At 38.6% G+C, this 27,071-nt stretch overlaps 1 protein-coding gene across 1 annotated transcript in view; it reads left to right on the forward strand.

The window, feature by feature from the left end:
- The window catches only part of kcnh1b (potassium voltage-gated channel, subfamily H (eag-related), member 1b), a 55,201-nt gene extending 29,830 nt beyond the window's left edge, over positions 1 to 25,371 (forward strand). Inside the window, exons 8-11 of the mRNA XM_084117854.1 lie at positions 5,708 to 5,907; positions 6,205 to 6,457; positions 9,456 to 9,652; positions 20,458 to 25,371. Of these exons, the coding sequence (XP_083973980.1) occupies positions 5,708 to 5,907; positions 6,205 to 6,457; positions 9,456 to 9,652; positions 20,458 to 21,303 (1,496 nt within the window). The 3' untranslated portion in view covers positions 21,304 to 25,371. The remainder of the gene's footprint in view (positions 1 to 5,707; positions 5,908 to 6,204; positions 6,458 to 9,455; positions 9,653 to 20,457) is intronic.
- Positions 25,372 to 27,071: the final 1,700 nt, after the last annotated feature.

Raw genomic sequence — 27,071 nt, forward strand, 5'->3', positions numbered from 1 at the left:
CATTATTAGTTCATGCTAACTAATGTAGTTAACTAATGAACCTTATTGTAAAGTGTTACCGCATTTGCTTTAGGAAAATTGCATCCTATATTTCACTTTACTTATAGCCATCAATTATGCATTTATAGACGTTAGTAACTGTATTATCACTCACAAAATGTATTTATAAGAACACAACACGGCTGTTAATAATATTAATATTTAATATAATAATATTTAATATTTAATATAATAACATTATAGCAATGTAGGTTGAATCTTTATAAGTACATTCACGGAACCATATAATACTTATAAATCAGTGTATAATGGATTATGAAAAAGCAAATGCATGACTTATAAGTAATTATAAAAATAATATAAATGTAATTATAACTGTTCTTATAATGCATTATAGGTCTTAATGAGTCTAAATATATTTATAGAATATAATACTTTTCTTATGAATAAGTATAAATAGAGATATAATTCATTATAAGCATGGGCTTCACAGAAAGTGTTACCAATTTTTCTTAATAGTAGTTTTCTTTGTTAGTGTACATTTATCAGAGTATTTTAATATTGGCAAACCTTTACTTGCACTGGCACAATAAGCGATGGCAAGGTTATTGACCATGTGTTGTTGAAATGAACAATCAGAGGATATATAATAGCATATTATTATCATCGATTATTCTGTTTTTGCAGCTGCATTATTATAACAATGACTAGTAAAATCATAAGGAGGAAGCAGACCTTTGAATCCCTGTTCAACCACAAAACTCTCAGTTCAGTTTTACAGTCAGACAGATTGAACTCTCACTTTATCCTCTGGACAGCTGTAGCTTTACCGCACGATTCCCACTTCCACACGGTGAACAGAAATACAGCAGCCCATGTGATACGCTCTTTTCCTGCGCTAAAATATTGGGTTTTCCCATCTTACTATTTCTGAGTTGTCTTAAATGTCTTCCAAAAACCTTCAGGGTTTTTTCTTTCTTTTCAAACTAGCATGTTCTGTTTCTGCTCAACAAAGTGTTTCTGCTGTTTTACACAATAAGGATTTTATTTAGTACCTTTGGTTTTATTGCGTGATACTTTGAAAGTAAGGCTACACTTGAACTTCGGATGTATCGCTGCCAATGATGTTCACTGGGGGATGAACACTTCTGACACGCTGTTTGAGGACCTGTGTATTTCACATCAAGTACTTATGAGTAAAAGTACAGAAACGCTCATAAAATATTATTCCAGTGAAAGTATAAGTACTCATTTTCAATGTTACCTGAGTAAAAGTACTTGATTTTTAAGTATGCCTATTAAAAGTAATACAGTTCTGATTGATGGACCTTGTTTATTTTATTTTTCTAGCCAGCACTAGTCAGTCAGTAGTCAGCAATAATAAGAAATAAAACTGCAGACATTTAATATGTATTGATCTGAAAATAAGCAACCTTTTTATTCTAATACTAAAACTTATTATACACTATAAAAACAGTAAAGTCAAGTCACAATATACAAACAATATACAATATAGATTGTTTCAAAGCATCTTTACAGTGATAATAGGAGAATACAGTAAGAGAGATAGTTTTGGCTTTACAGCAGCTCTAGAATAAAGTTAAAGTTCAATGCGATTTGTGAACCAGTTCAACAAGTTCATTGGAAAGAATCAGCTCGTTCACGAATGCGAGCGACGATTTCTTCAGTTTAAAATAACGAGGAACATTATGTTTTATGAAATGTAGTGGATTATAATGTAAGACATCATGATTTGGAATGTAGTGAAATCATATCTCTATTGTTTATTCTGTATTTCTCCATTCTGTCACTGATGGGGTTCGGGTTCCTGCCACTGTCGCCTTGGCTTTTGTCTTGCTTAGTTGGAGACACTTAATATTCAACAATATTATTGATCTTATTGATTATTGACACCATGAGAACTGAACTGAGCTGGACTATATGGCTATATAAATATGAATAAACTAAATTAATAACTTTTTTAAAACAGAAATGAACCATCACTGAACTTACTTAAGCTGGACTGTGACATTATTTTCTTCTAGAAACAAACTTTGTTGTATTATTTTCCTGTTATCTCTGTAAAGCTGCTTTGAAACAATCTGTCTTGTAAAAAGCGCTGTATAAATAAAGGTGACTTGACTTGAAGTAAAAGTATCCCAAAATAAAATGTACTTAAGTATAACGAAGTAAAAATACTGTCTGTCCCACTGATCTCTACAACATTCACTCAGGCTTTTGCGTGAAGTTGATCTCCGTCTGTGTGTGCTGTCATCACGGCTGTATTAGTGTGTGTCCTCTTTTAGACTGTGTGACGAACACGTCCATTTGTCCCGGTGACAGATCAGAGATCAGTGTCCACACAGACACACTCTTTCTGCCCGTCATATGTGACAGTCATAGGAATTCATTAACATACACATGATAACATGATACAACTGTTGCAAATATGAAGTTTATGAAGCATGTGAATCTGGAGAAGAGGTTCATTTTACATGCAAATTACTCAGAATTTACACTTTTAAATTATATATCTTACAATATATAATATATTATTTTGTTATTGTAATGGGATATGAATCCAAGCAATATGTAAGGTTATAGTAGCAAGATTTGACATTGCATAGCAACTGTAAACAACTAAAATGTTGTGTCCCCTTAATAACAACTTCATAACAATCTCATTTTGACTATATTTTTACTTTATGTTCGTCCATGCCGCTCTCTTTACATGCGACAGTAAAGCAGTCTTTCCCACTGATTGAAATGCAAATATAACTCGATAAGTATAAATTGAACAGTATAGACACCCACCACTAATAATAAACCAGCAATCCACTGCCTGAAATCCCACCGGGATATTTCCCCTTCACCAGATCCGTATCATGGTTATCATTCTGCACATGCAGAGCTGGGATTGATTAATGTGCCCTCTGGGGAGCGGGAGCCTCGGAGGGCGACAGAGGGTGACGGGCCGGTGGAAAAGCGCTGACCGGGAATCACCAATTGCCTGAAATGTAACTGATCCAATAAAGCAGGGCTGTAAAGTAGCCGTAATGCTGATGGAGCGAGACACGAGGTCTCAAAAACTGTGTTTGTCTGCAGTGACGATATTCAAGAACGACATGTCATGGCCATTAAGACCATTTGTGAGATGCAGGCGAAGACTAACCATTTCTTTGTTGTTGTTGTACTGAATAACACCGTCTATCGGTGGTTCTACGTAGATGATTCCCTATAAAATGAAGGCTTTTGTGTAAATCTTTTCCAGCACATGTGCATTGCTCCATCAGGGAGATCGTACACACATACAGCTGGACATGCTGAGGCTGATCATTTCACTTGGTTTAGAGCCGCTTCACTCAGGACTGTGATCAATACAGTTGCCTATATGACATACTAATGGACCTGAAGAAGACATCCGCCGCTGTAGCAGTGGAGATCCTCAGTGTCAGAGGTTCAGTGGGTTGCAGAGCAAGCAAGTGTCTGGTTTCTGAGGTTACAACCTTGCTGTGTGTCCTTGACCAGGACGTGCTTGATGTCAACTGCCTACAGAGACGATATTACAACCCGAGTGGCAGATTTGAGATGTTCTTCACGAATGGGCATTCGTGGATATCACACACTCCACAAGAGAACACCATCATAATTTACCTATCGTGAGCCCCGCCCCCCTTAGTTACTGTTGCTATCTCGGACAAACAAACGGAGTTGCTAACTGTCATTCAATGACAGCTGTCAGTTGTCTCAAGATGTTTTTGATCAATTTTGGACACTGAAGGACAACCTCTCTAAAACTAATGATCTTTGCAACGGAAGTCAATCAATCAAAACTAACTTTAGCTGGACAATAACTTTATTCTAGAGCTGCTGTAAAGCCAGAACAATCTCTGTTACTTTAATTTCCTATTATCACTGTAAAGCCGCTTTGAAACACTCCATATTGTTAAAAGCGCTGTATATATGAAGGTGACTTGACGTCGAGAAGCATTCATGTGGGACTTCAATATGCCATGGAGGGATATATAAAAGATTTTAAAATAAATATAGTGGGTAACAAGATTAATTTGCAAGCGAGGGTTTACAGATCACAATGCAAGCGGGAGAAGCCTCATGTTACGGTTGTCACGATTGCAGATGAACAACATCCAGGATCAACACTGTTCATGTAGCGCAGGGAAAGTTTTTAATAAAAAATGTATTTACATTTAACCAGTTTAATATGGAGAGGCACTGAACTGTAGGCCGGTCTGTACATGACGTGAGAACAGTTAGCTATTTAGGTTTGTATGTTAGCATGGACTCACTAACTTTAATTGTAACTTAATGAGAGTATGAGAACCAGAAAATGAACGTTTTCGTCTTCATTGGGATTAGGGTTGAATCCTTAGTTACTGCGCCAACATCATTGGATTAATACACAGCTTAATCCAAAGCAGACACTTTGCTCTGCCTGGTTTGGGTTTAAGAAATGGAATAAAACAAATTCCAGTGCCCATCCTCTCAGGATACCTGTTACAAGTTCCCCAGGCACATCGTTTTACCATTTTTTGTAGCATAAACACAGACCAAACCGATGAGAGCTTCGGATCTTCCAATGATTCTCTATGGCGCTGAAACCTAAAGATGTCTGAGTTCCCCGGGCAACTGATACTCAACTTCCATTGGCTGATCTGCGTTCGAGGGGAGGGGCTTATCGATGGGTCAATCACTGCCTACAGTCTGAAATGTCTTGAGAGTTCATTTGATGGCAGAAAGGCTGTTCAGTAGGCCGAGCACAGTGGGAAAAGATGGACAGTGATATGTTGAATAACTTGCGTGTGCACCTGACCTTTTCGTTTTTGCTTCAACCATGCATAGTAGTGTCCTCAATAACTGGGGAAGTTTTAAAGGTTCTCTAATTAAAAAAAAGAATGGTAAGAAGTTCACTTCAACCTCTCTTTAACACAGATTCACGAGTTTGCTTTACCATAAAATCATATGGCATGATATAGGTAAACATATTTGGTTTGCTGTCCATGGTTATAAGTTTGCTCTTCAATTGAGATGGAGCTTTCAGATACCCTCAGAGAAATATACAGAAAGATGAATTTAGGCTTAAGGTAGAGAAGGGGAGGAGAAGGGATGCTTGAGCGACTTCATCTGAACATGGTAAGCTAAGACGCTGGTAATATACTCCATGGATCATGATTGACTGGATTAGATGAAAAAGCTCCTTACAAATTTACACCATGAACTTTATGTAGCTTCTTGTCCTTTAATGAATGTACAACTTACAACTGTCTTTAGTCTGACCTCTAAAAATTTACATATTTCATAACATGGTGCTATTCAGGGTTATCTTGCAATTTAGGGAAATGTGCGGAGATGAAGCAATCCAACATAACAAACCACATAACGATTAACACAACAGAGGAAAACCGAAGGCTTGAATACACCAGGGAGAATAATTAACAAAACAGGGAACAGGTGACACTAATCGGGCAACTAATGAGTGACCAGAACTAATGCAAAACAGAGACATTGAAACCTAAGACTAGAAACTAAACAAGACTAAACAGTACAGTTTAAACACACTGTATCTGCTGTAGAATCCATCTGTGTCACCACTTACTGAGAGGGATGTTTATTAATAATGTTTATACACCATAAATGCATTATATCAAATTACTAATTTAAATGTTAACCCAGTGTCACTTTCTTTCAGCTCTCCTCTATGCCACCATCTTTGGTAATGTAACCACCATCTTCCAGCAAATGTATGCCAACACCAACCGCTACCACGAGATGTTGAACAGCGTGAGAGACTTCCTGAAGCTCTACCAGGTTCCCAAGGGCCTCAGTGAGCGGGTCATGGACTATATCGTCTCCACATGGTCCATGTCCAGAGGAATTGACACTGATAAGGTACTTGGCGCAGTCTCGCAGACAGAAGATCTCGATCTATATCCAGGGAGCTTATTTTCTTCATTCATTTTTAAAGTCATTTCTTCTGTCTTTGCCATAACATCCGTAGCATGTGTGAATAATGTCCCTCTAATGTTTAAGATCACAGTCTACCTTAGGTGTTACGTAAGGCTTTGAACAGCTTCTCAAAATCTCATGAATTATTAGTGAAAGGCTTGGACAACCTCCAGTTTTTGTTTTAGCATGACTCTAAGCAAAGGATGTGTATTTGATAGTGTTTATGGTTTTTCTCGGCAGGTGTTGCAGATTTGCCCCAAAGACATGCGAGCAGACATCTGCGTTCATCTCAACCGGAAGGTGTTCAAAGAACATCCGGCTTTCCGTCTGGCCAGCGACGGCTGTTTGCGAGCCCTTGCCATGGAGTTTCAGACCATCCACTGCGCCCCGGGCGACCTCATCTACCACGCCGGCGAGAGCGTCGACAGCCTCTGCTTTGTGGTGTCAGGGTCTTTGGAGGTCATCCAGGACGATGAAGTCGTTGCTATTTTGGGTGAGTATAATATTTCTTATCCAAATTAAGCAGATTCATTCTGTGTTTTCCACTTGTTTCATGCCAATTTTGGTCAGTGTTGTGTGGTTTAGCACTGTTTCATTCCTCTGTTTCATACGGTTCCTAACTAAATCAAACTGGGGTGCGTTTCCCATACAACACTGTAACTCACTGCTTCACTATAGTAAGCTGAAGAAATCAACTAGCTAGTCACGACTGTTTCCCGAAACCGTATTGTCGCAAATGTATCGTTCAACCACAATGGTTAATGATAACACGCAGATGGTGGATTAATAACTACTTTTAATGAATCCATTTGAGATCTAATTAAAGCTAAATGCTATAAATTAATAAATTACGAACATGGCATCTGAGGACTAATTCTCAGTTATTTTGCTCTATTTCCAGACTCAATCATAGGCTCATTCTTACACACTAGAGCACGTTCGCACATGCACACTTTACAAAAACGACGCTTTAAATCTCTTGACAAACTAAAAAACGTCAATTATATTTGTATCAATTCGAAATAAAAGATGAATGTCAGCTTGCTTATTTTGCTCAAGATAAGGATTTATTAAGTCCATTAATGTCATGCAAACAAGAAACTATGCTTCTAACCACAGGTCGAGAGCTGTCGTTCCAAACACACAACTTTGCGATGCTGTTGTTTGCGAATGTTCGTGTGAACTATGTTTTCGGGAAACAGACTCGTTGAACTATATAACGACAGAACTTGCGACCATACTGTAGTTGGCTTACGATGCTTTTGGGAAACGCACCCCAGATTGTGACTATGTGAAAGGTCACATGCAAGTAATTTCAATATTTCTACCCTGTAAAAAGTGGTAACTTACAATTGTTAGCTTAAAGAGCTATTTCTACCCGATTTAACCAATAAAATGTAGTTATATATTTGGTATAAATGAATGTATTTAGGTCTATTCAGTTATGTTAAGTGATATTTTTGGCTAAATTTAGATTTTTAGGTTACCATTTTTCTCCCAGTGTAACCTATGTCACCACTTTCAGATAATAATGTTTAATTGTAGATTGTATCACAAAAATATTTTGGACCCTGTTTAAGCTCTCCGATCTTAATATTTGTAAATGGGGTCTCGATGTCAGATATATATATTGGAATTAGAACCACATTTAACAGTGGTCCAATTTGCTGCAACACAAAATCTTATCCAACAAATGTTTTGCTGTTTACATGCATGCAACAAGATCCAATCTGGTGTGCGTTAATCGTACAACAATGTAACTCGCTGATTAACTACCATAGTACAATGCACTGTTGGAGAAACTAACCAACTCGTCAAGACTGTTTCCTGAAACTGTAGTAAAATAGTCGCACCTCTGTCGTTTGAACCACATTGGTTCAACAATGCACAAAAATTCGATGAAAAGGCCCAATCTAAAAACTAGACAATGCAAGAAAACTGTGTTTTTCATGAGATTTTAAATGACATGTTTTATGACATGCACAAGGCTTGCACATTATAAGTTAGCTGTCAGAATGCGTTAAAGGTGTTAACATGCAGAACAAAATCAGGGTAATGGGCAAAGATCTACATGTGAAGAGTTTTGCACAAGTGTTTTGCACAAGCACAAGTGTTTTGCAATAAAACAACACAATTATACATTGTACTAACAATTATTTTTATGTGAGTTAAAGACCCGTAATATGAAGTGTGACTTAAATTTCAGCACATTCATTAATTGATGAGAAATTATTGATCAGATACAACATGGTTTTAGCTAAAAAAATTAAGTTATGACTGTTTTTAAAAGCTCACATTCTACCGGGTCAAAACTGACCCAGGAATGCAAAAGGCATTGTGTCAGTTTTTGAATAGGTTAGGAAGATTAAATAAGGTCAAGCATAAGCAATAATAATAGCAATGCTTGCTTTTGCTATTACCAAATTACCAAATGCCTCTAATAAGCTAAAGGCAGCATGAGAAGCTCTCTGCACAGCAGAGAAAGATCTGGTGTCCAGTTTTACGCTGAGATAAATATTTGCACTGCAGCCCGTGCGGGACAGGTCTCTAGCAGAGTGTGTCGTTTCACTGGAGGTGTAAATCTGTCATTGCAGGGTGAGAAACAAAGCAGAGTCGTCTGCGGGGATGAGATCTGCTCTAGCGTGAAGCGCTGTGTGAATGTATTTTAAAGAGTTAAAGATTGTAAATTTTGTATGAAAGCACAGTGGAAGCCTTTGTCAAATATTAATCGGTTTGCTTGTTCTGGAAATAGGATATTTTAAAAAAAATGATGTTTGAGCTACAGATATCGAGCAATCTATTGTTGTTCTAAAAAATTCTTTCTTCTGTGGAACACAGGAGAATATAGTTTGAAGAAAGCATTGTAGCCCATTGACTTCCACTAAAAACACTAAGACATTTCTCAAAATAGTCTTACACATTTGGAACAAAATTAGGCATTTCCTTTTTGGAATAAATGATATCCGACATGGTGTGGCACTGGTGGTCGGCACAAGTGTAAACATGATGTTAATCTGTGGTCACGTCAGCAACATTTCAGGCATAATTTCATGGGCAAAAAAAGTCCACTGTCTATCATCATTAGTGTAGCGATGTATGAAGCACAACTCACAAAGAAGTCATTTTCAAACCAAGCAGTTTTCTGTCGTTCAGTACTGCAAATTCACGTTACTTTCAACCCTTTGCAAAATCTGCATGGTTTTTGCCTGCTAAAATTCACTGGTATGTGTGTAAATTCACAATGGTAAATGTGACCATACCTTTACTGTTTTACTTTACTGTGGATCTTATTTATATGCATGAATTAATTTAATGTTCGCCTGAAATGACTTTCTCAACCTGACCAGTTTTATCCTGAAGTGCATATTGTGTTTCCTGTGATCCATGAAAATGTGCACCTATATACACGAATCCGGGACATTCCCCTGAAAGTATTAGAAAGCCTAATGGAATTCATTTTTCAATGTCCCCCTCCCTTTTTTTTCTCTCAGGAAAGGGAGATGTGTTCGGAGATGTGTTCTGGAAAGAGGTGAATTTAGCTCAGGCTTGTGCCAACGTTCGTGCACTGACCTACTGTGATCTTCACATCATCAAGCGGGATGCCTTACAGAAGGTTCTGGAATTCTATGCAGCCTTCGCCGGCCACTTCTCACGCAATCTGGTGTTAACCTACAACCTGAGGAAAAGGGTGAGTGCCTATAGACCACTTCACATGAAAAATAAAAAGTTCCAAATGAGTTCCCGAGAGTTCCAAATGAGTTCCAGAGATTTCCAAATGAGTTCCTGAGAGTTCCAAATGAGTTCCCCAGAGTTCCAAATGAGTTTCCCAGAGTTCCAAATGAGTTCCCGAGAGTTCCAAATGAGTTCCAGAGATTTCCAAATGAGTTCCTGAGAGTTCCAAATGAGTTCCCCAGAGTTCCAAATGAGTTTCCCAGAGTTCCAAATGAGTTCCCCAGAGTTCCAAATGAGTTTCCCAGAGTTCCAAATGAGTTCCCCAGTGTTCCAGATGAGTTCCCCAGAGTTCCAAATGAGTTTCCCAGAGTTCCAGTTGAGTTCCCCAGAGTTCCAGATGAGTTTCCCAGAGTTCCAGATGAGTTCCCCAGAGTTCCAGATGAGTTTCCCAGAGTTCCAGATGAGTTTCCCAGAGTTCCAGATGAGTTTCCCAGAGTTCCAGATGAGTTCCCCAGAGTTCCAGATGAGTTTCCCAGAGTTCCAGATGAGTTTCCCAGAGTTCCAGATGAGTTTCCCAGAGTTCCAGATGAGTTCCCCAGTTCCAGATGAGTTCCCCAGTTCCAGATGAGTTCCCCAGAGTTCCAGATGAGTTCCCCAGAGTTCCAAATGAGAATTCTCTTGTTGGAGCAGTTTCCCAACCTACTCATTTTGGATGTTTTGTTATTTTAAGGAAAAAACTTTTAAATATGTAATTTTGGTGATCAAAGATGAGTATTAAAGGATGAAATTATTGACTACAGGGGGACTTTAAACCACTGGCAGATATGGCAAAAAGTTAGTTTTAGGCCCTGTCTGTAAATAAAACCATGAACATGCTGGAGAGCTGATTTATATTAGAATATTCTCATTGAAAGACTCTATTTTATCATTCATCAGCTGGAAATAATTGTTGTGAAAGTGATTACAATGTTATCGTTCCGCTGTGTCATTATTGTTAGAGATGTGCTGTGGACTCTGCTATTCTTTTACATATAGAACAATTTGTTTAAATATATCTTTAGTGTTATTATTGTAGTACGGCACTTTTTACCTAGTTCACACAAGCATCATAATGGTAATTTACTGGTTAAGTTATAACTTCTTATCTTGGAAAATTTGCCTGACTAATTTCCTGATGTTGCTCAAAGGCCCTGTTCACACATCTCTGAAATATGCAAGTGACCTAACCTCTTTATTTTAATGAATCTCATTTGAATGAACAAACTACTGAAGCTTTGTGATGTTTCATCCGTTTAGTTATTATGTCTCCTCTTTCTTGAACGATGTTGACAGGTTTTTTATTAATATCATCACAGGCACGGCTGAACGCTGCTCTTGTCTTAGAGTTTGTCAGCAGCATTGTGTCCATGTGGAGCCGACTGCACACGGCTTCGTTTAAATTCATGTCTCGTTTCTCAGTGTAAGCACTTTTTACAGTGAAGTGATTATGAAGCCAACTGAGCGGGAAGATCCATACCCTCTCTCCGGCACAATCCCTACAGCGCTCCATCACTCGTGTGGCTGGAGGCACAGTCAGCGGCTCCGAGTCATTTCTCACTCACATTTTCAAATCTTCTCTTTTTAAAGGGATGGTTCACACAGAAATTTATTTACTTCAATAAATATAAGTATTTGTATATATTTTACACAAAAAATTAATGTGTGAGAGCATGTTATACCGGCTGTTATATATTTGGTAGATTTTCCAGCGCTATCTTTTATACTGCGTGTCTTTAGTAATTCCTGACAGTAGTTTTTTAACGCCAAAAGAGGGTTTGCGCAAAATGCTCTTCCAAAGAAATGCAGTTTAACCTTGCGGCGTCCAAAACTTATGGTTTAAATTCATTCTTTTGTCACATTAAGCTAAAATATGTGGAAGACTGAATCTATGTAGGACTTTAAATGTTCTGGAATAGCAACTGTAAGCATTAATATTATTATTAACCTTTATTTAACCAGGCAAGTCAGACATACAAACATACATTACAATACACACACATATACATTCATTTAAAACATTTACTAGCTGTGATAAAAACACTCCCAACTAGTTTTTTTAAATGCAGAGATTGAAATATATGACTTTTCTAGCATTTACAGTTCAACGACCATGAACAGTTTTCTTTCCAGGGATAAATGATTAATAATGTATGATCTCGCTTTGGTTCATAAGTCAGAACAAGTTAGACATTATAATTATTACATTTAAAAAAGTAAAGTTTTATTATAAATAATGATAATTATTATTTTTATGTGGGGTTTTTCCAATGACACAAATGGTATCAAAAAGTCAATTCTGTAACACTTTATTCTGATGGTCCACTTTAGACATGCTACTAACTAAAATAAAATTTGCAACTACATTTCAACTTATTATTCTAATTAATGTCTAAAACGGGCCATTGAAATAAAGTGTAACTCAGTTCTGCTGTGAACGGGGAAAGTCGAGTTCATTTGCAGTTTTGCATTTGCAGTTCATCATGAAACAGTGCATTAGATTAGACTGAACCCAGCCCTCTGCATTATACTAAACACACATGAGTCTGACATTATACTGTGTGTGTGATTTAAGAAAGGCTCTCGGTTCGCTCAGCGTATGAAATTGAAGCAATCATGGCCTGTGTTCATGTTTCAGTGATTGCAAGGCTATCATCAGAGTAATGGCCTTCTTTGTCCAGGTGAGGTAGTCTCGTAAGCGGCTCTGTGTATCTTCTGCATTATCCAGATCCAGCTTACTGTAAATCTGAAGTGTGTGTGAGTCAGGATGAAGAGAGAGAGAGAGAGAGAGAGAGAGAGAGGGGTAAAGATTAGATGGCCATGATCAAAGTCGCCGTTCAATTTAGTAACGGTCAGAAAATGGCCATGTAGAGTCAAGAGCTGAATTAGACGAACTCAATGTCAAGCTGACCTTGGAAGAACAGAAAATAGAAACCAGATACAGACGTATCTTCATCATCAACCCTCTCTCTCTCTCTCTCTCTCTCTCCCTCCCTCTCTCACTCTCACTCTCTGTAAAGAATGCACTAAAGAAACATGATTTAAGACTTGTCACATGATTCGCATTAACATTACATCTATCTATCTATCTATCTATCTATCTATCTATCTATCTATCTATCTATCTGTCTGTCTGTCTGTCTGTCTGTCTGTCTGTCTGTCTGTCTGTCTGTCTGTCTAAAGTGAATCGATTACATCGATTATCTGCTGTACAGCACAGTGCAGTATTTGCAGTATTTATCTCTGTAAAGCTGCTTTGAAAAAGCTCTATATACATGAAGGTGACTGGACTGATCTGCCTGTCTATCTATCTATCTATCTATCTATCTATCTATCTATCTATCTATCTATCTATCTATCTATCTATCTATCTATCTAGTGTGAATAGTCTTAATAAATCACCTGTTGTCAGTAATGACAGAATTTTCCATTAGGGTGAATTATAACCTTTAACAGCAGAGCGTCCTGACAGTGACACGTTGGCCGTCACGGTCAGTGGTATTGAGTGTGTTGTGGGATGGACAGATCCGTCTCCTTCAGCGGAGATCTGTGCGCTGGATGCTGTTATCAAACTGTGTGCTGTTCATCCAGACAAATCGCTCTTGCATTTCATCTTCCTTCAGGCGATACTATCCTGATTTCCCATTTCTCCTTTATCCTTTTCACAACATATTTCCTTTTATTTCTGCATTTGTTTAAGCAGCCAGACCTTTCACAATCTTCACTGGTATTACTTTTACTTTATTTACACTGTCTGTCTCTCTTGTATCATCAATCTCTAGCGGGTGTGATTTTCTGTGTATGATAATCATATCTTACAGCTGGACAACAGGGTCTTAATGTCTTCGTGATGCATTGCTCTCAGAAGTCCTTGTACCGATGATTTAGATCACATCAACCCTGGGGAGAGCATCTAGTGTCTTGTTTGCTCACAGAAACTGCTGAATGATGTTATTGAAACTGTTCATGCGAGTGGCTGCTTGTGAAATATTATATTACAGACGCATGTTCACCTTGTGAAATGATCCTGCTGTTCGGAAAAAGGTTTGGAAACTATCTCTAGCATGTCATTGTATGATAAATGCACTTAATGAGTATATGTCTGGGAATTTACTTCACCTTCATCACATAAAGGTCAAAGAGCAGTACTCCCTTCACCGTTATTTAGCTGCAACATGGCAAAAAGAGTTCATATTTCATGTTTCTAGCGCTGTCTTCACTTGCTGCGTGATCAGTGTAGTCTGATTCAGGAACAAATGACTCTCAGATGTTTTTAAAGAATTGCTCAAAAGACTCACAAACTCACAAGTGATCATTTTAAATCTGTCAAATACAGACATTTGTTCAGAAAGGAAAACTAGCTTATTTCTGTGCAGTTTACACTAATTTCTAAGTGAAACCATAGACATTATTTCATGATAAATTACATGCAGTATCCTATATTGTGATCACATGACCTCATGATGCTACATGTGGATAATAGGTAATAAATTATACTTCTGGTTCATTGATTATCTGCATTGCATCAGTAAACACAGAATATTTGCATGTTATGCAGAGTATCCAAATACCTTTTATTACAACAGTTTTGTTGTAATAGTGAATAATTTACAGTTTTTCTCGATTGCTTAAACACTATAACCAGGCTTTTGAACTAAAATTTCAAAACCATAATGCCATTTATCAAAAAGCACACCCATTTCACTAAACTATAAACACTATTCCCTGTTTTGACACATGAGTCAGATTGGTTGAACTGTCACTGCAAAACTCTACACACAAATCCCTTCATTTCTCATTGCTTAGACCATGTTGTCATTTAGAAAGCACTAGCATTCAATATTGTTCACTCAATCAGCACAGCTTCAGCTCAGTTAGCACACAATTATCCAGGTGGAAACACTAAGAGTCAAAATTTAACACACATCAATCAGAACCTTCAATAGATATATAAAAGGGCCCAAATCAGTTTATTGCGTTTTGGAACAATGGATCCAGAAAGACATGAAGGAAGAGATCGAGGAGGGATAAGAATGAGGAGGAGGAAGGGCAAGGATAAGAAGACAAGCAGTCTCAGATGAAATTCAAGCCACTCTAGTTGCCCATGTGTTAGTCAATGGTATGATTATGAGGGAGGCTGGGCTACGAGTAAGGCCAAATTTGAGTCACTTTACCGTCACCTCGAGAACCTTCAGGAGGTGTGGTGGCAAACAAAATTCTATCACTGAATAAGAGACAAACATTTCCAATAGTCTTTGATGAGGTTTATTTTCTTGCAAGAAAAGGCCAGCAGTCGTACACACACAGAGTGGCTGCAGAGTGTGACAGTGAAGGGAGGGCATCCTTTCTCCTTTATAGTCTTGACTCCCAGAATGTTATCTTTTCTAGGCAAATGATGGTATTTCAACCATATGTGGAACATTCTTAGACGTGTCCATCATATTGTATCCTTGAGTGGAGACCCTCCTGTCACGTCCCAACACTCTTTACCATTCCAATACAATTACATATTAGAATATGGTTTGTGTGTGCTCTTTTACTGTCATATGTTGGTCACACACATCTTACTGTAAGTAAATATAAAAAAAAATGTTTTTTGAGGAGAGAGTAAAAAAAAAAAGAGTAAAACAGGAAAAAAAAAATATTTTTGTGTGTGTGTGTTTTCTGTGTATGAATCAAAATGTGCCAATGTATCCACTGGTTGTGTCTTTTGTGTTCATCATGTGAAAAGGTTTGTGATGGGGGGAACCACAAGCAACATAACTTTCCAGTTTTGGAAATGTTGTTTTGAATTTATTGTACCAGTGTGTTAGACTATGTTGTAGTGTGTGTGATTTTGATGGCTTGTGTGTCCTGTCTGAGGGCAAAGTTTGGTTTTTCAGCAAGAGTGAATGGTTTTGAGTGTAGAGCTTCATTTTGACCTGAAAATAGGATGTTTGGGGAATTGGGTGAGAGGTTATGGATTTGTGTTTATAGTTTTGAGAATACGAGGCATAGTTTCAAGAAATGTGTTTAAGCAATCGAGAAAAACTGTAATCAAAACTCAATAACTGACTTCAGAGCTGAACAGTGATTTCCGAGTTGTTGGAGTAATTCATCTTTGAGAGATGCAGTTGTGTCCTCTCACCTCTATGCTGGATTGGCTACATTGGAAACCAATTTTACAGTCCTGTGACTCTATTGATCATCATGAGCAGTAAGTTGTCTCTAGTCACCTTCACTGGAGCGAGTAAATGAAGATGGAAATGTTTAATTTCACGTTAAGCATTTTCCTCCCATAGAAAACCATTATAAGAATGCTGAATGTGGCTTAATGCATATTAGAATGTCCCCTTATTATGTCGAAATAACGACTTATGTCAAAATAACGAGATATTATGTCGAAATAACGACTTATGATGTCGAAATAACGGCTTATTATGTCAAAATAACGAGATATTATGTTGAAATAACGACTTATGTCGAAATAACAAGATATTATGTCAAAATAACGACTTATGATGTTGAAATAACGAGATATGTCAAAATAACGGCTTATGTCGAAATAATACAAGATATTATGACGAAATAACGAGATATTATGTTGAAATAACGACTTATGTCGAAATAACAACTTATGTGAAATAACGACTTATGTCGAAATAACGACTTATGTGAAATAATGAGATATTATGTTGAAATAACGACTTATGTCGAAATAATGAGATATTATGTCGAAATAACGGCTTATTATGTCGAAATAACAAGATATTATGTAGAAATAACGAGATATTATGTCGAAATAACGACTTATGTGAAATAACGACTTATGTGAAATAACGAGATATTATGTTGAAATAACGACTTATGTCGAAATAACGACTTATGTCGAAATAACATGTTGAAATAACGAGATATTATGTCGAAATAACGACTTATGTCGAAATAATGAGATATGTTGAAATAACGACTTAATATCTCGAAATAACGAGATAAGTTTCTTTTTTTCTTTTTTTTTTTGCCTTGCGGTTCAGGGCTTCCGTAATTATTTGTTCTCTACAAATAAACACAAACGTGGATGTATTTTAGCCAGCAAAAGTCTAAATATATTTTAAGAAAATAGCTGTATGATAATAAAGATAATTTTGTTCCTGATGTTAAGTGAAACCACTGTGTTAATAAACAGATGCTAAAGGGCACTTTTGGCTTATAGTGACGTGCATTTGTCTTGGCTGTGCAGCAATGAAGCATGTTATGTTTTTCATTTTATTTCAATAATTCTCCACAGCTGGCTCTACGTTAGGAAAAGCATGTTCATAGTTGTTTTCAGACTTGGCCAATAAACCTCTCTAACCTCCAAAACTCATTACCTTCAGCTTTGACAGGACAAATGCAGAAAAATGACACTTGTGAATATTGTCCGCCTGCAGTCCAGAGCTGCTCCCACCGCACATCTCAGTCATCCGTCTGACCTGATGGAAAATCCATTTATTTTTGCACTTTACAATGCATCTAAATGGCTTCATCAGGAAGCAGATCCATGTGACCGGGCAAGAAAACAAAGTCTTGCTGAGTCAGTCTGTGCACAGGAATGAATTAATGAACCAACATCATTAACACATTAGGACAGCTTCCGCATGCATGAACGCAATGCTTGTAATTAGGTTAGCAAAAAAAGTTTGCCCGTCCTAAACACCTTGTGCTTAATTTTCATCTGTTTTACATTTAATCTAGACTAAACGACTAAAAACTCTGTATTATGCATGCCAGGCAAGTAATTGTCAATATCACTGTATAAAGAAACGCTCATGCCTATACGCATATGCATATGCCGTCACCGTTCTCACAGATTCACGTTTTTGAAGTTCACACGGAGATGATGATGGTATCGCTTTCAAAACCCATTTCAAAAACTTGCACTTTGAAACCTATTTCAAAGTTTGCGTTCTCAGGCCACCAAACGCTGTTGACGTGTAAATGAGCGGCCAGAAAGTTTTCTGTTTTCAGTTAAAACGGTGTCATGTAAGCGGCCCCTAAGTTTATAACTAATGATCTTTACAACGCAAATGAATCAATCAAAAACTTACTTAAACTGGACAACGACTTTCTTCCAGATCTGCTGTACAGCCAAAACAATCTTTGCTGCATTATTGTCCTGTTATCTCTGTAAAGCTGCTTTAAAACAATCTGTATTGTAAAAAAGCTCTATATAGGCTAAATGAAGGTGACTTGACTTGACTCCAACTCCTTTAGTAATCAATCTAATCTAAACAAGACAAACTAAACTTAATACCTTTATAGTCTTCTCCTCTAATTGTGAAAATCAACTTTAGAAGCAGGAATAATCAAACAATAATCGGATGCGAAAATAACGGAGGAATACTATTACCTGTGAACTACTGCCGTACAAGGACATCTCATGAATCTTATCACCTCACATTTATGAGTTAACAGTTATAAGAAGGTAGAAATAATACAGGGATCTTGCTTTCATTCCGCCTCCAGGTTCATTCATAATTAGGTAAAAACACGTGAGATCATTCTCCCAGGGTATGGGAAGCTGTTGTCCACCATTTTGTATAAACACAGCATAAAATATCTGCAGGATATCATAGTCCTCGCCCACTTTCATGTTGACTTGGAAAATTACCATCTCTTTTAAAAGCTGAAGGCACATTGCAGACCCAGATAAATTTGTCTTGGATGTAGACTGAGATGTGATGCCCTCCGTGTTTGAAGAAGGAAACAAAGGTTTCGCCAAGACATGATTCTGGATCAGCATCTTTTGTTGGTCCCGGAACAACATTCTTGTCCCAGTGGGTGTTTCCCATTGGGCAGTCAGCACCAGCTGGTGGACGCCTTTTTCTCTTTGGTTCTGGGGTGAAAATGTGACCTTGAGTTTTGTGAGATTCAACCATAGACATCATGATAAGATCAACAAGCCAAGCGATGATCTCTGATGTGAACCCATGAACCAATGCAGATTCACTGAGAATCTGCATCTGATAGATTATACTTTCAATAAAACATTTGCAATGGGTTTGTAAAAGCAGTTTTTATGCATGTTTGGCCTGAGTTTTTTTTGCATTTACACCGCTTCAAAACAGTGATTCATTTTGCGAAGCAATTGGTTCAGTTGATTTGAAGCTTTGAAAAGCTTAGTTTCTCCCATCGCTAATAAACAGAATAACAAAACTAGAACATGGCATGGACATGAGAGCTTGGACTTGATAATATAGACCTGGCTTGAACCTGCCCAGGCTTGACAAACTCACCAACAGAAGGATACACAAAAACACACACAAGTAAACATGGCAAACATGAGGGCTTAAATACAAGGACAAGGGGAAACACATGACAACAACAACCAATGACAAAGTGGAACTGATTAACATGAACCAATGAAAAAACAGAACTGACATCAAGATAACCAGACAATGAATCAATACGAAGATTGCATGGACTAAAGATGAACAGGGAATCACAAACCTAACAAAACCTGAACAGACATGACAAAATCACAGATTTTTCATTCTACTATAGTAGATGTTCTACCAGTGACTGATTTTTTCAATCCAGGGTGGAAAAAACTTACTTGTGGCAATATTTCTGCACAATGGTATTAAGTTGCATTTAGTTTTATGCAACACAGATGAATGTGAATCTGGCAACATTTTATTGTGCTGGTTGTTGTACGTATTGAGGTAGTTCAGAAATGAAATGCTTTATTTTGATGTACCATGAAGCTAAAAATAGCAGTGACTAACCCTTCTAGCAAACACTTTAAAATGAAGCATGTGACTCGCTTCTCATCGTTCGAGGTGCTCAAGCGTCAAGAGTCCAGATAGATGCAGTGAAAGCACACAGTGACCAGGGGCGGTGAACATTTCTGGGTCAATGATGCATTGCTAATTTCTATTGTCCTTCATGTTGCAATCAACACATTCAAACGCATGACGTCACGATCGTCATCAGATGATGTTGGACATCATCACCTTACTTGCATGTGTTTGAATGCCATGATTAAATGTGCCACGATGTATGGTTTTTTAAATAAGTTACGACTTAAATTTTGGTCTGTTCTTCACATAAAGCACTCTTCACAAATTCCTCTATAAAAACTGCTGAAAACGGGTAACACAGGCTCATCTGGGTTACTGAAGTCAGCAGCGCTGTACGCTTGCTAGGAACGTTTTTTATTTGTGGAAGTTTTGCTTTTGGTGAGCTTATAAAATAATAAAACTCAGTTGAATCAATATTTTGTGTAAAGTTATTTAATTATTCCATCCAGTATCATGGCCTCGCTCTCTCGTTTCACACAAACGCATTGGCGGCCATTTTGTGACTATTTTTTACACTGTTGGATTATAGGATAACAAACAGGTCTGAAATCTGAAATCAATATCTCTTATCCCCATAATTATTTATGTTGCGAGATTCTGTGTTATATGACTGTATACCGTGTCCCTTAAATGTCCGTCTAGTTTGAACTTGCCGCGCTAGCAACTGCTCACTCTGCGGAAGCTTTGCGTTTAAAGACCTAATAAAATATTTAGACTCAGATCAATATTGTGTGTCTAATTATTTACTTACGTGGCAAGTAGCCATGTAATAAGCGGGAGAATGTACATCCAGCCGTTTGTTATCTCAGAATAAACCCCTTCAGGCTGATGCAAGGCTTTGGGGTCCTCATCACCCTGTCAAGGTTTATTCTGAGATAACAACCGGCTGGATGTACATTCTCCCTTACTAATAAACTGTGTGAATTCTTATGTATACATGTACTCTCTTGTTTGAATCCTATAGATCGTCTTCCGTAAAATAAGTGACGTCAAACGGGAGGAAGAGGAGATGCTGCGAAGGAAGAATGAAGCCCCTCTGAATCTACCTCCAGATCACCCTGTGCGGCGTCTCTTCCAGCGGTTCCGCCAGCAGAGAGAGGCCCGTCTGGCGGCGGAGAGGGCAAGTCAAGGAGAACCGGATCTCGAGAAAGGCAGAGCGGAGACCATGGTGCTCGAGATCACGTCACCAACCAGCGTCATCACGGTCACTGAAAGTCCAGCCACTCCGGTTACGTCTTCCTCCACCTCATCGTCCTCGTCATGTCGTGCAAAACTTTACGCTCCCGTGGCCTCTAATGGAAACTATACAAGAAATAAGTCCGCAGAACCACCCAAAAGCAAAGGCTGGGGTCGGTTTAAAGAAGCCACAGCCAAGTCTGATCTCTCCTGGTGTCCTGTGTCCAAAGCCGAGTCCATGGAGATGCTACCAGACAGGACTAAGTCTCAATATGAACTGTCCCTCAAGAAGACAGACTCGTGCGACAGCGGCATCACCAAGAGTGACCTGCGACTCGACAATATGGGTGACGGTAGCGCTCGAAGCCCTCAGGAACGGAGCCCCATTCAGCCTGAGGGGAAACGAGCGTTCCAGTCCATTCCCGAACAGAGTCTTCAGGCCTGTTTTACGGAGCTGAAGCAGGAGCTGCGAGGAGACATCAGCTCCCTCAGCGGCAGAATGAGCGCACTCGAAGCACAGCTCGCAGAGATGCTCCGACTTCTCAAAGACAGAAAGACCTCAGGAACTTCAAACTTGTTTGACATATCAAGGCCGGACTCTCCAGATTCAGAAAGGGATGATATGTTCTCCTAATGTGTTTCATGTCTGATGCGATGGGCTGAAGGGAAGACGGTTTGATCCTGTTCTAGTCATAGCCAAACTGACCTCAATTAGTATTTTACTTTAAAGGTGAAGTATGTAAGATTTGTTATGTTATTCTCTTAACCCAGTGTATTGTTCACTGACTGCTATTAGTATGCCATTCATGGGTTTCCAAAAAGTGTAAACATTTAAGCACCATTAAAGCATTGAGAGTGTCCGCTCAGATCTGTCAATCACTTTCAGCTCAACCAATAGTGTTGGAGTTGGAGGTTGGAGGCGTGGCTACTGTAGGAGGTGAGAACTGGGGGTGTGGCTACTGTAGCAGGCTGAGAGTTTGGAGCATGGCTACTGTATCAGACTGAGAGATTGGGGTGTGGCTACTGTATCAGACTGAGAGATTGGGGTGTGGCTACTGTATCAGACTGAGAGTTGGGGATGTGGCTACTGTATCAGACTGAGAGTTGGGGGCGTGGCTACTGTAGCAGGCTGAGAGTTTGGGGCGTGGCTACTGTAGCAGGCTGAGAGTTTGGGGTGTGGCTACTGTAGCAGACTGAGAGATTGGGGCGTGGCTACTGTAGCAGACAGAGAGTTTGGGGCGTAGCAGACTGAGAGATTGGGGCGTGGCTACTGTAGCAGTCTGCGAGTTTGGGGCGTGGCTACTGTAGCAGACTGAGAGTTGGAGGCGTGGCTACTGTAGCAGGCTGAGAGTTTGGGGCGTGGCTACTGTAGCAGACTGAGAGTTGGAGGCGTGGCTACTGTAGCAGACTGAGAGATGGGGCGTGGCTACTGTAGCAGACTGAGAGTTGGGGCGTGGCTACTGTAGCAGGCTGAGAGTTTGGGGCGTGGCTATTGTAGCAGGCTGAGAGTTTGGGGCGTGGCTACTGTAGCAGACTGAGAGTTTGGGGCGTGGCTACTGTAGCAGGCTGAGAGTTTGGGGCGTGGCTACTCTAGCAGGCTGAGAGTTTGGGGCGTGGCTACTGTAGCAGACTGAGAGTTGGAGGCGTGGCTACTGTAGCAGGCTGAGAGTTTGGGGCGTGGCTACTGTAGCAGACTGAGAGTTGGAGGCGTGGCTACTGTAGCAGACTGAGAGTTTGGGGCGTGGCTACTGCAGCAGGCTGAGAGTTGGGGGTGTGGCTACTGCAGCAGACTGCGAGATTGGGGTGTGGCTACTGCAGTAGGCTGAGAGATTGGGGTGTGGCTACTGCAGTAGGCTGAGAGATTGGGGTGTGGCTACTGCAGCAGACTGAGAGTTTGGGGTGTGGCTACTGTAGCAGACTGAGAGTTTGGGGTGTGGCTACTGTAGCAGACTGAGAGTTTGGGGTGTGGCTACTGTAGCAGGCTGAGAGTTTGGGGTGTGGCTACTGCAGCAGACTGAGAATTGGGGTGTGGCTACTGTAGCAGACTGAGAGTTTGGGGCGTGGCTACTGCAGCAGACTGAGAGTTGGGGGCGTGGCTACTGCAGCAGACAGAGTTGGGGGCGTGGCTACTGCAGCAGACTGAGAGATTGGGGCGTGGCTACTGTAGAAGGCTGAGAGTTTGGGGCGTGGCTACTGTAGCAGGCTGAGAGATTGGGGTGTGGATACTGTAGCAGGCTGAGAGTTTGGGGTGTGGCTACTGTAGCAGGCTGAGAGATTGGGGCGTGGCTACTGTAGCAGACTGAGAGATTAGGGTGTGGATACTGTAGCAGGCTGAGAGTTTGGGGTGTGGCTACTGTAGCAGGCTGAGAGATTGGGGCGTGGCTACTGTAGCAGACTGAGAGATTAGGGTGTGGATACTGTAGCAGGCTGAGAGTTTGGGGTGTGGCTACTGTAGCAGGCTGAGAGATTGGGGCGTGGCTACTGTAGCAGACTGAGAGATTAGGGTGTGGATACTGTAGCAGGCTGAGAGTTTGGGGTGTGGCTACTGTAGCAGGCTGAGAGATTGGGGTGTGGATACTGTAGCAGGCTGAGAGTTTGGGGTGTGGCTACTGTAGCAGGCTGAGAGATTGGGGCGTGGCTACTGTAGCAGACTGAGAGTTGGGGGCGTGGCTACTGCAGCAGACTGAGAGATTGGGGTGTGGCTACTGCAGCAGGCTGAGAGATTGGGGTGTGGCTACTGCAGCAGGCTGAGAGATTGGGGTGTGGCTACTGCAGCAGGCTGAGAGATTGGGGTGTGGCTACTGCAGCAGGCTGAGAGATTGGGGTGTGGCTACTGTAGCAGCTAAAAGTATTCCCAATATGTTGGACCTTTAATTGAAACCAGCCTGCGTTTACCTGTTGAGACATACCTTCACAAGCTCCTGTAAGGGCTGTATTTGTGATGAGTTGGAGGAGGCGCAACACGCAAATGGGGAAGAAATGCTTTATTTTTGAAATTCTGCTAGGTGTCACTGGTGTTGACGAATCTACATACTTCACCTTTAAAGATAAAGAGTGTAATTTTTTCGATGCTAAAATACTTTCTTCTTTTTTCTGAGCCATAACCTAGTGGGCAGCAATCATATGGTGTAATGCCACTATGGCTCATTACTTTTGCAGTTCTGTTTGTCGGAACAAGAATTACACACTTCAACTTGATTAATCAACACATTAATATATGGATATGGATCTTACATATAATGGAATATACCAGTATGCCACTATAAAATCAGTTGTCAACTGTTTTGTATGGAATTTTTGTATGGTCATCCAAATAATTTTTTGTATCTGTGAAATGTACAACTGCCGTCTGTCTTATTCTCGCATCTGTCAAATCATACGTAATTTACAACATACATAATTTGTCAGTCAATCAAGAAAAATACAAAACTGATTATAATGATTTAAACAATGGGCCCATTTATGAACAAGAGCAGAATGAATTTCTGTGTCAAACCAAATTTCGGAGTAGAATTATTGCATTCAGTTAAATGTGACAATTTATGAATGATTTATTTTATGAATCATGAATGATGAGTTCTTGTTTTATGGATCGGGCCTTTGCTTTTGCAACACTTAGTAAAATTGTACCACCTTGCACATACTGTTGAATCCACATTTTAAAAGTCTTACTAAAAATCATAAACCTGGTAATTGTATGTTTGGGACTGTATGCTTTTTCTACTTGTTTTTTTGTTGTTTTTTTTACTATAAAATACTCTGTTGCCTGTTTATGTGATAAAATGATGTGCTCTTAATAATGTGACAACTTGCAATATAGCAATAGCGGCAAATGCAAAATAACCAAAATTCCACTGTCTGTGAATTCTTGGAGGATGACAAGTGCATTGCACTGTTTGTTTTTAACTTTTAACTGCTTCATAACTCTAACTTTATATCAAAGTTATCTCAAATAAAAGAGCCAAAGGAAATAGTTAAGGGGAAATGTTATGCTAAACTTGGAAATATCAAAAAGTGTATTTATTTATTTTAACAGATGCATGAAGCAAAATTATATGGTGGATAAGCAATACTGATAACTGTTTAGGTTTATAAACGAGGAATATACCAGTTATATAAGATAATATGAAGCATGAAATAAGGTACAGTAGTGTTCATTTAGCATGTGCTTTTTAGCATTCTTCCCAAAAACCTATTCCCTTTTTAAAAGTGTTAAGTCCTTTTTGTTTTGTAAATGTCATTTCCAAGAAAGTTTAGGACAGTGGTATATCATAGCTTGTAAACAGTAAACTCTTGAACGTTTTGCCGAATTTGCACTGCACAACTTTAATGTTTGATTCATTGTCTATCCTGAATGCAGAATGAATCAGTGTACACACTGTGAAACTGAAAGACTTGATGGGACTTACTGATTGTACTTTCTTTTTTTAATGTCTGATTTAAGTCTAAAGATTATCAGAAAAAGGTCATTGCAAAAGTTTGAGATAATAGTTGTTTAACGTTTACGTTAGTTGTAAACAAATGCTGTATTTTTATTTATTTTTATTTTTGCAAGATCGAATTTTAAAGACTAAATTAATGGAAATACTTGATTATTAAAGTATGATGGAAGTAAATGGAAAGTGTGAAAGCCATTTTGCATTTGAAAATTACTGTTGTGCAACTTATGATTAATAAAAAGCCTACTTATGTTTTATTCAGATGTTTATTGCAGCAAAAGGTTTTATGTACAGTCCATGCATTACAGCAAATACAGATACATACTGAGAGAGAATAACATGAATGTAGCATATATGAAAACGTTGAATGAATAGTGTTAGCATCTTTTGTTTGTTGCTGTGTTTTCACTTTGTCTGTGCAAAAATTTGTATTTTTTTAATTATTTGAATGTTTTTTTAATGTTGAATTTTTTTATGTTTTTAAATGTCTTTCATGTGAAATCACTTTTATGAGGTCATGACACAGATGTTAGATCTCATTATCAAAAAGAAATATAAATTAAAGGAATCATACTTAATTGTAAAAAAAATATATATATATTATGTCCTGCTTATTTATAATCAATATAAACGAATCTCATAAAATGGCAAGAAAAGCAACTGTTTATTAAAATGTGTCAAATGTTTATATTAAAGCATTTTATACTTTGCATTACATATGGTCATTCATATTGTTATTGGAATATATACAGAAAATATTTATTCAAGATTGGCATGATCTGTTATTTTTTCTTGATATATTATACCTTTAAAATAAATTACCTTTAAATTCTCAACTATTTAAGTGATAAGTGAAGATTTTTTTATACATTACTGCTCAAAAGTTTGTGGATAGTAAGAATGTTTTAAGAAGTCTCTTATGATCACCAAGGCTGCTTTTATTTGATAAAAAATAAAATAAAATACAGTAATACTGTAAAATATAGTATTTTTTTTAAAAAATAACAGTTTTATATTTGAATATATTGTTGTGTATTTTCTGTTACACATGTCCTCCTCAAGCTCATCTTAGCCTGTTGGATCAGGCTTTTCTTGGTGGGTTTGTTTCGCTGTCGTTCCTTCAGACATTCGCAATTAAAGACGTCTACTTTCTCTGATGGGTCTTGTAATCTGATTAGGGCCACAGAGCCAGTCTGATCCTCACAGACTTTGGGACAGATATTTGATTAAAGTGAGAGTTGATGTCTTATGCTAATCAGCTGTGTCATAGTTTCTATACAACTAAAGCTGAGTTACAGGCCATTTAATTAAATTACTTGATAAGAAAACTAAACATAATTAATATTAATTTGATGTCAGAATTTTAGACAAGCTAGTATAAAGTTATGCTAATGCTAGCCTTAAACTGTACAGAACACATCTAGTTCAGTCATGAAACTCTAGAGGGCGCAGGCTGATGGTCCTTCACATGCAATCTACAAACAATCAACATGACACAAGCTGATTGGCCTCTGCTGATCCTGCAGCCAATGAGATTGCTTGCTGAACATTTAAATAGTCTGATTCAGTGTTTGCTGTATGCTAGTCCTTCCTCTGAACCCCTCCACCTCCCCAGCTCCACCTGCCTAGATCCGCTACAGGATTTATGTGTGTCTATTCATGCAGCAGATCTTACATGTTCACAGCAGCGTCTGTGTGTCTATTAGCAGTAGCAAGTCCAGTTGTCATGATATAAATATATTTAGCTTAATTTTCTTCATATGTGGGTACTAAACCATGAACCATCACTGAACTTATTTAAGCTGAACTGTGACACTATTTTCTTCTGGAAACAAACTCTGTTGCATTATTTTCCTGTTATCACTGTAAAGGAGCTTTGAAACAATCTGTATTGTAAAAAGCGTTATAAATAAATGTGACTTGACTAAAATAATATAAAAATCCCATAAAAGACTTAAAATTT

This window comes from Abramis brama, assembly GCF_963993115.1.
Source record: "Abramis brama genome assembly, chromosome: 6".
NCBI classification, from domain to species: domain Eukaryota; kingdom Metazoa; phylum Chordata; class Actinopteri; order Cypriniformes; family Leuciscidae; genus Abramis; species Abramis brama.